The sequence below is a fragment of the Mustela lutreola genome, chromosome 16, assembly GCF_030435805.1.
Source record: "Mustela lutreola isolate mMusLut2 chromosome 16, mMusLut2.pri, whole genome shotgun sequence".
Lineage (NCBI taxonomy): Eukaryota > Metazoa > Chordata > Mammalia > Carnivora > Mustelidae > Mustela > Mustela lutreola.
Genome location: NC_081305.1, coordinates 16,743,192 through 16,755,304, shown reverse-complemented (window position 1 = coordinate 16,755,304; position 12,113 = coordinate 16,743,192). Strand labels below are relative to the sequence as shown.

General features: G+C 46.3%; 3 protein-coding genes across 4 annotated transcripts in view; 1 reads left to right on the top strand and 2 right to left on the bottom strand.

The window, feature by feature from the left end:
- Positions 1-308: 308 nt before the first annotated feature.
- On the bottom strand, positions 309-2,770 carry DERPC (DERPC proline and glycine rich nuclear protein). Its single transcript, XM_059153134.1, has one exon. It carries the CDS (start codon positions 2,768-2,770, stop codon positions 1,142-1,144), a length of 1,629 nt encoding a protein of 542 aa, XP_059009117.1. The 3' UTR covers positions 309-1,141.
- On the bottom strand, positions 2,767-11,515 carry CHTF8 (chromosome transmission fidelity factor 8). Its single transcript, XM_059153136.1, has 4 exons — positions 11,417-11,515; positions 3,773-3,830; positions 3,394-3,511; positions 2,767-2,991 (listed from the first exon to the last, which is right to left on the bottom strand). Exons 2-4 carry the CDS (start codon positions 3,793-3,795, stop codon positions 2,767-2,769), a joined length of 366 nt encoding a protein of 121 aa, XP_059009119.1. The 5' UTR covers positions 3,796-3,830; positions 11,417-11,515.
- The window catches only part of UTP4 (UTP4 small subunit processome component), a 37,053-nt gene continuing 36,348 nt past the window's right edge, over positions 11,409-12,113 (top strand). Inside the window, exon 1 of one of the 2 annotated variants that reach the window (XM_059153127.1) lies at positions 11,409-11,605. In XM_059153127.1, the coding sequence (XP_059009110.1) occupies positions 11,422-11,605 (184 nt within the window). In that variant the 5' untranslated portion in view covers positions 11,409-11,421. Of the gene's footprint in view, positions 11,610-12,113 lie in introns of both variants that reach the window. The other variant, XM_059153128.1, reaches the window with a different exon arrangement.

Genomic DNA, 12,113 nt, shown 5'->3' with positions numbered 1-12,113 from the left:
GGAACTCAAACAGGGTAAGTAGTCCCAGCTGCCTCTGGACCTGGAGTATACAGCAGACTCCCCTTGTTGGTAACTGAACCTCCCGCGGCTTAACTTTTTTTAATTGCTGAGGATGGGCAAGGTCTCTGGTGAAATCACTGGCGGATTAGTGAGTCCTAGCTAAGGTTAAAAGTTGGCACTTGCTTCCTCCTTGAGTGACAGCATTTTACCTGGCAGATAACATGGAACTGTGGCCAAGCTGAAACAATGAAAAGCAGAAAATATTCTTTCCTGTGGGAATAGGTAACGAAATGGAGTGACATCGGCAGCCCTGTCATCCCATTTATTAAAGAAACGGTAAGAAAAGATACAAGCAGGAAAAACACCAACCATCCTTTCACGTCAGGCTGAACGAAGCACAGTGATTTCTCCCCTTTCTCCCCCCACCCCCCCACCCCAATTCCCATCCATATCAGTTTAAATTTTGAGGTTCTTTGATCAGAGTACTAGTGGAGAGGAGTTAGATGAGCGGTGGAGCCTTGACTCTGGCCTCCTCTAAGTCCCAGGAGAAGGAAGCTGCAGGCCCAGTCAATCAAGCAGACATTGTATTTGGTGGGTCTTTAATGTGGTTGCCCACCTCCCTGTTCTGTGTTCAAGCCCCCAGGGAAAGGTATGGCAGTAGAGGATGACCAGGTCCAAGCTGCCCAGGTCAGAACTGCTGAAGCATGGTCCGTTCACCAATGCAACATTTCTAGAGAGCAGTGAGCTGATTCTCCAGTGGTGAGCAGGGGACTACATATGAACTGGGACCTGCAGGCCAATGTATCCCTGAGGAAAAGTCCACGTGAACAATTCAAGAAACCAGTTAAGAAACAAGGGGCAGGGGCAGAAAGCTGTGGGACAAATGCACAGCAGGCTTCTGGAGGGCTGGAGATCCTTTCTCTAAAGGCCAGGATCATTCCCACCTGTAGTAGTCCATCTCCCACATAGGACATTTCACCTTCAGTCAAGAAAGCAGAGGAAAAAGATGGCTCATCTGAACTTGAGCCCCAGCTATGTACTTCAGACGGTAGCTCCACATCTACCCTTTCACTTATAACACAGCCCCTGCCCAGAACCACGGTGCTTGAAAACCAAAGTGGTCCTGGAGAGAAAACGGTGTTTAAGGGGGTAACATCCCATTTGGGTACATTGCAGCCATTGGACCCCCTGGTCTGGGGAAAGCAGCTGGGTTTGTGCCAGGGAGGCTCCCCACTCTAGGAAATGGGACCAAAGTCTTGCTCACAGGACCATTCATCCTTGGAAAGGAAGATGGGTTTAGACCCAGGGTCCCAGTTGGCCTTGCAAAAGGACCTGGGTTGATACCCACAGGGCCTGCTGGAGAAGAGCCCAGGGGCCCAGGAGCTGACCTGGGGAAATTAACCTGACCAGGTCCTAATGGGCCAGTAGACCTTGGGAAGGCAGCCGGACTTGGACCCTGTAAGCCACTGGCCCTTGGGAAGTTAGCTGGGTTGGGGCCTAGTGGCCCAGAGGTTCTTGGGAAAATTGCTGGGCTTGAGCCCTGGAGGCCAGCAGACCTCTGGAAGGTAGATGGATTTGAAGCCAATGTGCCAGAGGACTGAGAGAAGGAAACTGGATTCAGCCCCCCTGAACCTGTCCCCCTTGGAAAGGGATTAGCATTTACCCCCATGGGCCCAGCTGGCCTTGAAAAATGAGCTGAATTAGGACCCAGGGGGCCAGGAGCTCTGGACATGGGAGACGGGTTTGGCCCAGGAAGGCCAATTCCCCGAGAGACAGGACCCGAGTTTGGGCCTATGGGTCCAGGTACTCTTGCCATAGAGGATGGGCTTGTGCCCATGTTTCCAGAAGCCTGTGAGAAAGCAGCTGAATTTGCTCCTAAAAGACCTGCTGCTCTTAGAATGGGGGCAAGATCTAGGCCTTGAGGTCCAGCCATTCTTAAGTTAAGACCAGATCCTGTGCCCAGGAGGCCACCTGCTCTGGTATCCATATTAGGGCCTGGGCCCAGGCCACCTGCCCTTGGGTTGGGCCCAAGACCTGGGCCCAGGCCACCAGCCCTTGGGCTGGGCCCAAGACCTGGGCCTGGAAACATACCCGACCTCGGGGCAGGGTTTGTACTAACAAACCCTGACCTCAGATTAGGACTTGGTCCTGGTCCCAGGCCAACGGGCCTAGGATTAGGAGGACCATTCCCAGAAGTCAACAGGACACCTGCTCTCAGGTTGGGCCCAGACCCAGGGCCCATAGGGCCACCACTTCTGGAGTCAGGACCTGTTCCCAGGAGACCACCGGACCTTGGGTTAGACATAGGACCTGGCCCTGGAAGACCCCCTAACCTTGGGTTAGACAGAGGCCCTGGACCTGGAAGAGCCCCTGCCCTAGGATTTAGGGATGGCCCTGGGCCTGGGCCCGGGCCCAACAGGCCACCAGGCCTTGGGAAAGAAACTGCACCTGCACCAGCGGGATTCATCCCTCTTGGAAAAGAAGCCATGCTTGGGTCACGAGCACCAGTAGGGAAAGGTGCTGGATTTGAAGCCAATGAGCCTGATGAGGTTGGAAAAGGCGAAGGGTTCCTTGGAAATGGGGCCAGATTTCCACCAAGAGAACTGGATGCCATAAGGAAGGGATCAGAATTCATGCCTAGCGGGTGGCCTGTGTTCAAAACAGGACCACCCTGTGGTCCCATGGAACCGTCGAGCCGTCCTCGAGGTGGCAACTGAGCACGAGTCCAAGGAGTTGGCCGCTCTCTAGGGAAAATCCTGGGTTCTTTCATACTTTCTTGGGGACGTTGGTGATAATGGGTTTGGGGCGAGTTTTGAAAAGGATCTTGTTTTTGATGAGTGCTGTCACCAGGTACCGGGTGCCAGTCTTGCAGCCAAGCTCATCAGAGTCCTGCTCCCCAGGAGTGTGTTTGACAAGGACAGCAAAAGGTTTCTCCAGATGGATGATTTTTCCATACAGGATATGATGCCCCACGATCAGCACAGGGATTCCCTTTGGCAGAACAAGAATGAAATGCCTGAGGTTCAGGGCAAGGTCATAACACTCAGGTGCCTTCTAGAGATGCTCTTGGCGAGCAATACTGGCACCTCCACTCCCTGGCATGACTCTACTGCTGTTTAAGAGCCATATCAGACAACCACCCTCATACCCTTTTTACTCTTCCTAGCCCCAGGTAAGAGAATTTCCTCTTTTTAGAACTGTGATTTTTCCAGATTCCCCAAAGCTAAGTTTCCCTGCCATTGCAGGGGTCAGGGGAGAACAAGCAGAGAGCTTAGATTAGCTAGACCTCGAATAACAAACCTGAGGGCAGTCCTCACTCTGGGTCCTGGGAGCACCACCTTGGTGTAGCTTGCTTTCCTGAGGCATTAGGCAGGGAAAGAAAAGTCCCCTCACCTCAGTGGTGTAATGTAGGTCTCCCAGGAGGTTTCCAGCTAATCCAGTGCTGTAGCGAGCCTCGATCTCCCCCTGTAGCTCCATCAGCACCCATTCTGCCAGGCCTCCAGCCCCAGCACTGCAAGCAAAGGGCTGGCGGTTACAATATTTTTGAGGGGTGAAGGATGAATAGTGTCCTACACCACCATTCAAGGCCCAAAGGAACTCCTTGCTGAGCACAAGTTCTTGGGAAATTAGGCAGTGCTAGGCACTGATCTACAGACGAAATGCAAGGATGTGTGCAATGCACCTGAGGACCCTGATTCTTCTAGGAAAATGTCAAACCTACGTAACACCCTCATCATTCGAGCTAAACAAAAGAGTCTCAAAACGTACTCACCTGGAAATAACAATTTGCACCATGAGCTTTCCGTCTTTAAAAAGCAACTGAAAGTAAGCTGTAGAGGAAAAACAAATTTAGGATAATAATAATGATAGCTAATACTTATCATGTACTGTGTGTGAAGCAGCTTTCTAAGTGCTTTAGACAGATTTTATTTCATTTCCCTAAAAATGTTATATAAGTAGTAGATGTTTTTTATTTGACACTGATACAACTGATAAAACATTGCTGAAGATCACCACGGGTCAATAATGCTATGGAAAGTAAGGTCATGTACTTACTAGTCAAGGAGCCAGAACTTGAACATAAAATGTAACACTATAGCCCACACTGCTGACCACTATGCTAATCTGCCTTTCTCAAGAATGTTTTATTTTCTATTCTGCATGTTAAAAAAAAAAAAAAAAAAAAAAAAAAAAAAAAAAACCACACACACACACACACTAAAGAATTTGGGGCACTGGGGCACCAGGGTGGCTCAGTGGGTTAAAGCCTCTGCCTTCGGCTCAGGTCATGATCCCAGGGTCCTGGAATCGAGCCCCACATCGGGCTCTCTGTTCAGTGGGGAGCCTGCTTCCTCCTCTCTTTCTGCCTGCCTCTCTGCCTACTTGTGATCTCTGTCAAAAAAATAAAATCTTAAAAAAAGAAAAGAAAAAAAGAATTTGGGGCACATGGGTGGTTCAGTGGGTTTTAAGCCTCTGCCTTCAGCTCAGGTCATTATCTCAGGGTCCTGGGATCGAGACCCGCATCAGGCTCTCTGCCTGCCTCTCTGCCTACTTGTGATCTTTGTCAAATAAATAAATAAAATCTTTAAAAACAAAACAAAAAACAAAAAATTCATTTAGATTTTACTTTTCCCTTTGGTATTATAAAAATTCAAACTTCCTCTCTAACACTCTAGTTGTCTTTCAAGGTTCAAGGGACCTCCTTTAACAAAAGCCAATTAGCAAAGTCCTTCAGGCAACTCTGGTGAATGGTAAGCAGCTATCTAACATGACTCTCATTATATGCCTTGACTATCTTTCATTGAGGTATACTCAGACATTCAACTTTCATTTTATGCAACAGTACCACCTGGTGGCAAGTTTGTGGTACTCTAAACAAATGGCTAAAAAGATTATTTTTTGCCTGAGACAACTGGCTTCACTTGTCTTTCTAGGAACGGTGGATTCACAGGGGCCTGAGGGATGTGGGATCTAAACTACACGTACTGTATAAGTGTTTCCAATAAATCAATGGAACTCAGTGGAAAGTTGTTAGTCTAATGTCTGCCAATTGTAGCACTGTATGTTAATAGGTGTAATTGTGCACAAGCTTAGCAAACACTGGATTAAAAAGTTAAACAGGTTTCTTGACTGATAATGTTAACCTTCATTTTGGATCTCCAGGGAAAAAGTATATTGGCTTACAGGACAGCAGAACTTCTCTATTCTTGAGCAGCAAATATCCCTTGGGAACACAAGGTCAGTCAATTCACTGGTCTTCAAATTCAAATATAAACAGTAGCTAAAACCTGCAGAATTTTTATTATGAATCAGATGCTGTACAGGTCTAAGAACCTAGACCACCTGTCTTTATCTATACTCATAATCAATATGTTCCCAAAAGAACGTATCCCAAAAGAAAACCTACACTCCCAAAAGAAAACCAAGCACTAGTGAGAATGAAATACATCAAAGCATCAGGCAGGCACTGCAGACAGGAGAGCTGGTCGGAAGCACAATGGTGGATCAAGAAGGCATCTGTAAGTCAGACGTGATTTTTTGTTGTTGTTGTTTTGTTTTTAAAGATTTTATTTATTTGCCAGAGAGAGAGAGAGAGAAAGCGAGTACACACAAGTAGGCAGAGAGGCAGGCAGAGGCAGCGAGAGAAGCAGGTTCCCTGCCGAGCAAGGAGCCCAATGTGGACTCGATCCCATGACCCCGGGATTATGACCTCAGCAGAAGGCAGCGGCTTAACCCACTTAGCCACCCAGACATCCCTGTAAGTCAGACGTTTTGAGAATAAATATGGGGGCTCAAGGGCAAAGGTCTTGTGACAAGATAGGGAGTCCCTAAAATACCATCAACTGAACCAAAAGCACTTTTAAAATTCTTCTAAGGTTTCTTGAAAAAAGGATTACAATTTAAAATCAGAAGACTTAAAAGTCAGGTTCCAGCCTGTAAGTGTAGAACTTTTCACTGTGTCATCATACGCAAGTCACTTAATGACCATAGGGCTAACACCTAGATTATCTGACTCATCAAACTACTGTGAAGACCATGTATATGCAAAATGGTTTAAAGACAGCAGCTTTTTTTTTTTTTTAAGAGAATGGAAAAAGCAAATTGGTATTTCCACACTATAATTTTGACTGTAATTTAGAGAATGGTAGGTATGTTTTAGCCATGAATCAAACCTCAGTAACTAGAAACTGAAGTTGGAAAGTTTCTAAAGGTTAACAAATGCATACAGACTCAAGGGTTCTTATATCTAAGCTCCTGATGACTGATAATGCACTAAATGTTTCTTGATGGATATAGTTATAGTAATACACAGGTAGTTTCTGAGAAGCAATTAAGTGTTCACACAGATAAACAAGTTCTACGAAGACCACAACAGGGAAGGAAATCAATCTCTAAGGCCTTTGGAAACACGTCTGAGAGGAGTACCTATAGACTGTTTAAGGGCGATGCAGAGATATTTTCAGTGCATTCCACATTTCCTGGACAGCTTCCTGTTGGAACAGGAATTCACAACGTGGCCCAAGGGGGCAAAGGAAAACAGATGTCTGAGAGCTGGATCAGAAGAGCTTTACCCACTTATATAGGAGGTCCTGCCTCAGAAGATCTCTAGATACTGGCAAACATCTAGGAACGCTCCTAAAAATACAAATTCTGGGGCCTACATGTTCACCATTCTGCTGCTGTCCCTAGTCAGAGTGGTCAGACCTATGCTAGTCCCACTGGGAAGCTGCAGCTATGAACACAAATGAAGTTTAGACCCACTTGTAAGGGTCTAGCTCACAGGAACCTGTAGACCGGCCTGGCTACATTAATGTACATGGGAGTGTATTTACTGAGTTAGTAAGAAAGAACAGAAGGCATTCTTTTAGCAAATTTTAAAATTCCACTTTAGGGGTGTCTGGGTAGGGCAGTTAAATGTCCAGCTCAGGTCATGATTATCACGATTGTGAGACTGAGCCCCATGTTCAGCAGAGAATCTACTTGAGTCTCCCTTCCAAAAAAAAGATTCTCTCTTCCTCTCTGCCCCTCCCACTCATGCATGCATGCTCTCTCAAACAAATCTTCAAAATTCTACTTTAATGCCTTAAAATAGGCTATCACCTGAATTTTATTATTCCTTTTTTTGCTCCTTGAGGTACTACTCTAGGCAACTGTTCTCAGGGCCAGAGTAGGTAGGTATACCTGGGTACTTCATTGAGAACACACCTGATGGTGGTGACAGCGAATGTGTATTTCACTTAATGTAGAGTTGACTAAGAAGAATCTGTAACATGCAGCCCAATCTGTCCCTATACCCTTGTCAGTAGGTAGGCAGTAGGAAAACGAAGAGGTGGAGTAGCGCGTAATACAAATCAAATCCTACTAGTAATAACAAACGTAACATTATATTTCCTATAAAACAAAACAAAACAAAAATCCTAAGTCTTCAGTCTCAGCTAAGTCCAACAATGAAGACAAGTAGAACAATTTCTACATGTTCGTTCTAAGATACTGCTTGTACAAAAACTGCAGATTAAAAACATATGAAGACACAGCCTGAAAAATAAATCATGAAACTAAAAGGAGTCAATGGAAGAGTTTGCTTAGCACCTCTCTCAAGAGTTTAATCCCAGATTTGGTGATGACCAACTTCTCCACAGGTAAAGAACACTAACTCTAGGCTGACAGTATGTGTAACTGTAGAGCCAAGGAAAAAATTTGGCAATGTCACTTTTTGAAAGACATTTAATTCACTGTACTTCAGAGTGGAGTCTCACCGGCTGTAACTAGTGGAGACCTGGAGCAAGGAAAGTGGGGGAAAACCCCCAAACTTCTTTCTCCTGAAATGATTTCAACTCCTTCCACCCCCATCTGTCAAAAAAGGAGGACATTTTTTCCTGTTTAATTTTTTGGGCCTTCACATCACCAAATAAACAATCCAGTTTTATAGTCTTAACTTAGTCAAAAGCAAACTTTTCCTAACGTACTTTATATATCTTAACTAACACTCAATATTTTCCTGTTTAAAGAAAAAAAAAAAAGGTCTTTTCTGGGGCTTCAAATTTGTAGAAATGGCTTGCTCCAGATCATCCTGTCTTAAGATATGGAGGTCCTGCATAAAGTCAACACACTACTGCTTCTCAGGACAGTGGTCCAAGTAACTGTAAGACCCCAAACAAACTACAGCACAGCAAAAGAATCAGCATTTCAAAACCAAACCAGAGTCACAATGGAACCCTACCCAAAACTCAAAAGATTGAAGTGGGAACTGTATTAATCTGGGACATACCTTATTTAACTGTCCTTTGACTTCTACCTCTGTTTTGAATTTAGTTACTATTATAATTATTATGAAAAACCTGAAAAAAAAGCCCGAAAAAAATCAGAGTACAAATACAATTTGAGAAGAAAAACCCAGGCAGAGCATTATAATACAAAAATTTCATTTCTCCCATAGCTAAACTTCTGTGGACACTTAATCTGATTTTCTCCTTTCATTGCTGAGATCAATTTTAATGATGTAAGCACTCTTATTCCCATTTTACAGATGAGGAAACATGCACTAACGGTTAAGTAACTGGTCACGTACCTAGGAAGTGGGATGGGAAGGAACCTTAACCCCTCCATAATATGGCATCTCCAGCAGTCTTTCTCCCACAGCCCCTCAAACACATTTCTGTATAACTTCTGATTACAAAGATCAGCCTTTCTCATTTCTACAAAATGGCATGTAAGTAACCTATACAACTACCAGCTAAAGTACCTATTGCATCTCTGGGGTAGGCAATCAAAAAAACAAACAAGACTTTTTATCATATTCAATTGATGAGATTTAGATTTTGAAAACCAAGTATAAGGCAAAATAAACCAAAAGAACAGAGAACATTCTTTGTCACTGATTCATTTTAATCTTCAACAAAATTCAGTCTCTTAGAATTTGCTTTCTGCATTGTTAAATGTTGAACTGTTAAAAGATTAGTAATGTCTTACAACAGAATTAATGAGCAATGATCCTCATAATGGTAACTGCCCCCAAAATATAATGTGGCAGAAGTATAGTATGGACCCAATTAAACAAAACATATACAACTTTTACCCAAACAAGTGGACTCAATGGTGATTAAAAACAAATTTTACTAGAGCTAAGTAATAGCTTATAAATTTTCATTACGACCTTTCAATTCATCTTGTATTTTCTTAAGATAGCAAATAAAGGGGTTAACTTTACAATTCTTAACATAAAAATTCATTTTTTATTTAAAAAAATTAAACATATGACAAAAAGTTTTCACATTGCTAAACCCACACTTAACATTTACTGAGCTGTTATTCAGTCCCAGGGTCAGTTGTTTAGGAATGCAGTTGAGAGCTCAACTTGTCAGACCTGATGGGAAGGAACCTTAACCCCTCCATAATATGGCAACTTAGCCTATGTGTGACATGGGATTAATAATCTAACCTTTTAAGTTTCAATTTCCCCACTAATCAACTGGGCATAAGAAACTATCCCAAAGGGTTGTTGTGGAAACTTAATGAGGTTATGAATGGAAAGTCCTCAGCGTAGTGCCTAAAACATGGTAACATGGTAAGACTTTAGGATCAAACTATTACTGGCGGGGAACATGGCATTTTCTTATTGTATGTTCAAAAGAGTTGTCTAAATTCTATACTGAATAATCACTTTAATATTTATAGTACATTAAACCTTCCTACAAAAGCAGCAGGTTATCAGAGTAAAACCAGGTTTACATGATGGGAGAACAATTCAAACAGGACAGTCAAGTTTCACCAAACTGCTTCAAGGACTAAGTTCTGAAAGTTTTCTTCTCTTTTCTCTAAAGATGACTATATTTCTATGTGCCTTTTCACCAAATGAACAATTCAGGAAATTTTCATATACAAATGAATCAGATTATTTTTATTAGCAGTGTTATTGTGGTTTGTTACTCAAGGGGATGGTCTAAGTTTCAAAGGGAAAATCTTGTCTCCTGACAGGCATATGTCATTAAGTACTAAAATTCTGTTTCCAAATGAGAAGCTTGCTCCCCTCCAAAAAGGGGCTATGAAGGGTAGGTGGAAATGAATGCTTCCAAACTTTTCATTAGTGAAGAGTGTGTTCAAAAACATGTGTGGATACTATGCATACACGTGATACTTTCCCATCACATTTTAGGATTCCCATGATGCGGGGAATCAATTACTGGTATTTGCAGACAATGGGTGGAAAAGATGGCTTCAGTCGATCTGAGTAACTCCAGTTTTCTCCATCTTCTGCTACTCTGCAGCCCCATCTCAACCCTTCCTTCTCTAACTGCGATGACCCCCTATCTTCCCCGCTCCTCCTTTCTAGCCTGGCTTGAGGTCTCACAGCATTCTGGATTCTCCTCCCACCGACCCCCATATTCTCCACCCTCTCCCCCGGCCCCCTCCCATCCCTTCATTTGGAGCTACAAACACTTCCTATGTCTAGTCCCGCCCACTTTCTGGGACTTCTCAATCCGCCTCCCCTCTCTTCCCCAACCCCCTCCAATTCACCCCAGACTTTCGCTGGGACCTCCTACCAATCTATTTAACCCTTTCTCCTATCTCCCAAATAAACTATTCTTTAAACTGCATTCTTCGACACCCCTCAAACCGTCCACCCTCCTCCCAAAGATTACTCTTTAAACGTTCTTCTACACCCTCACTCTCCAAATTGTTCCGTTCCCTCCTCAATCTCAAGTACTTAGCGCCTCCAGAACCCGAACCGTCCCCACTCTTTAGTCTCTCACTCCGCCCACAAAAGAACCTGGATCACTCTTCCTCCTAACCACCTTCCCAATTATCTCTCCCAGCAGCTTCCCTCCGCGACTTAAAATGTCCCCTCAAACAAACCTCACATTCCTACAACCCCCAGGCCCCCCTCTCCAAGTCCCCTCTCTGATATTCCCGCTATTTCCTGGGTTCCAGTTCTACCACATTCCCGCACACCTCACGTTCTGGACTCCCTCCCCACCCGGGGAAGAGCCCCTTCCCGCACGTACCTCGAGGTTCCGGCCCGCGCCGCCCCCTTCTCCGTCCTCCGCCCGCGCTCGGCCACCCTTTCCGCCCTTCTCACGCTCCGCCCCTCTCACTCCCTTCCTTCCCTCCGCCTTCCGTCTCTACACCACTCCCTTCCCCCCACAATTCCTGGCCCTCCCACCCCGGGGGCCCCTCTGGGTTTGCCCCCACCTCTCCGCGGCTCTCCGCCTCCCCTCCCCCTTCCCGGCCGCCCCTCCCCCGGCCGCCCCTCCCCCGCCCGCTGCTCCCCGCCCCTCGGCTCGCCATTCTTCTCCACGAGCCGAGCGCCCCACCCGGCCCAAGCTCCCTAGCTTCCCACTCCCTCGCACCCTCACCCCCATCCCCGACTCAGCCCTCGCTCCCCGCGGCCTCCCGCGCGCCCCGCCCGCGGCCTGACCTGCAATGGCGGCCGCCGAGCGCGGCGCCGCGCGGCCAACGGGCGACAACCGAACCTCCCGCCGCCGTCGCCGCCGCCGCGAGCACTGCCTGCGCACTTCCGGCCTTGCGCCGCAAGCACTTCCGGGGCAGAGCACGCGAGCGCGCGCGCACGTGGGGCCGCGGCTGAGAGGCGAGTCCCCATCCGTAGGTAGGTGAGTTGGGGAAGGGGTCTGGGAAGCTGTTGGGAGATAAAGGAATTTGATGGGGTGGAGCCTGCCCTAGGCCGGCGCCGGTGGAGCTCGCAGTTCCCCCTGTGCAGAGGCCTGATGGAGGCTACTCCGTAGATTTCCAGAGAGGGAAGGGGCGGCGGAGTTGTAGCGCGGGCTTCCGACGCCCTTTTAGCCGGGCCGGGCCGGGCCAAACGCGTCTGCTCTGCCCGCGGCTTCCTAACCTTGAAGGAAGAGTGAGGGCCGAACCAGAGTCGGCCCCTGTCTTCGTCGTATGCGTGTGTTTGCGGTGTCGGGGAGGGGATAGTTGACAGATGCCAGACTAAGTCCCGTTGCTTCCATTCCTTGAGGGGTTCTTGGTTCTGCCTGCCCCGTCAGCCTCACTTCACTACTTTAGCTTGAGTCTGTAATTTGAAAACGTGTTGTAAAGTTAGGGAGAAGTGTTCGCTAAAATGCAGATGCCTAGTCCTCCTCCCCCACCCCCTTTCT

Excerpts from the sequence above, each read along its gene's own strand:
- DERPC (XM_059153134.1), bottom strand. The coding sequence starts at position 2,770 with ATGAAAGAACCCAGGATTTTCCCTAGAGAGCGGCCAACTCCTTGGACT.
- CHTF8 (XM_059153136.1), bottom strand. The coding sequence starts at position 3,795 with ATGGTGCAAATTGTTATTTCCAG. Across the intron at positions 3,512-3,772 it reads GTGCAAATTGTTATTTCCAG|TGCTGGGGCTGGAGGCCTGG; the intron begins GTGAGTACGTTT and ends CTTTGCTTGCAG. Across the intron at positions 2,992-3,393 it reads ACCTACATTACACCACTGAG|GGAATCCCTGTGCTGATCGT; the intron begins GTGAGGGGACTT and ends GTTCTGCCAAAG.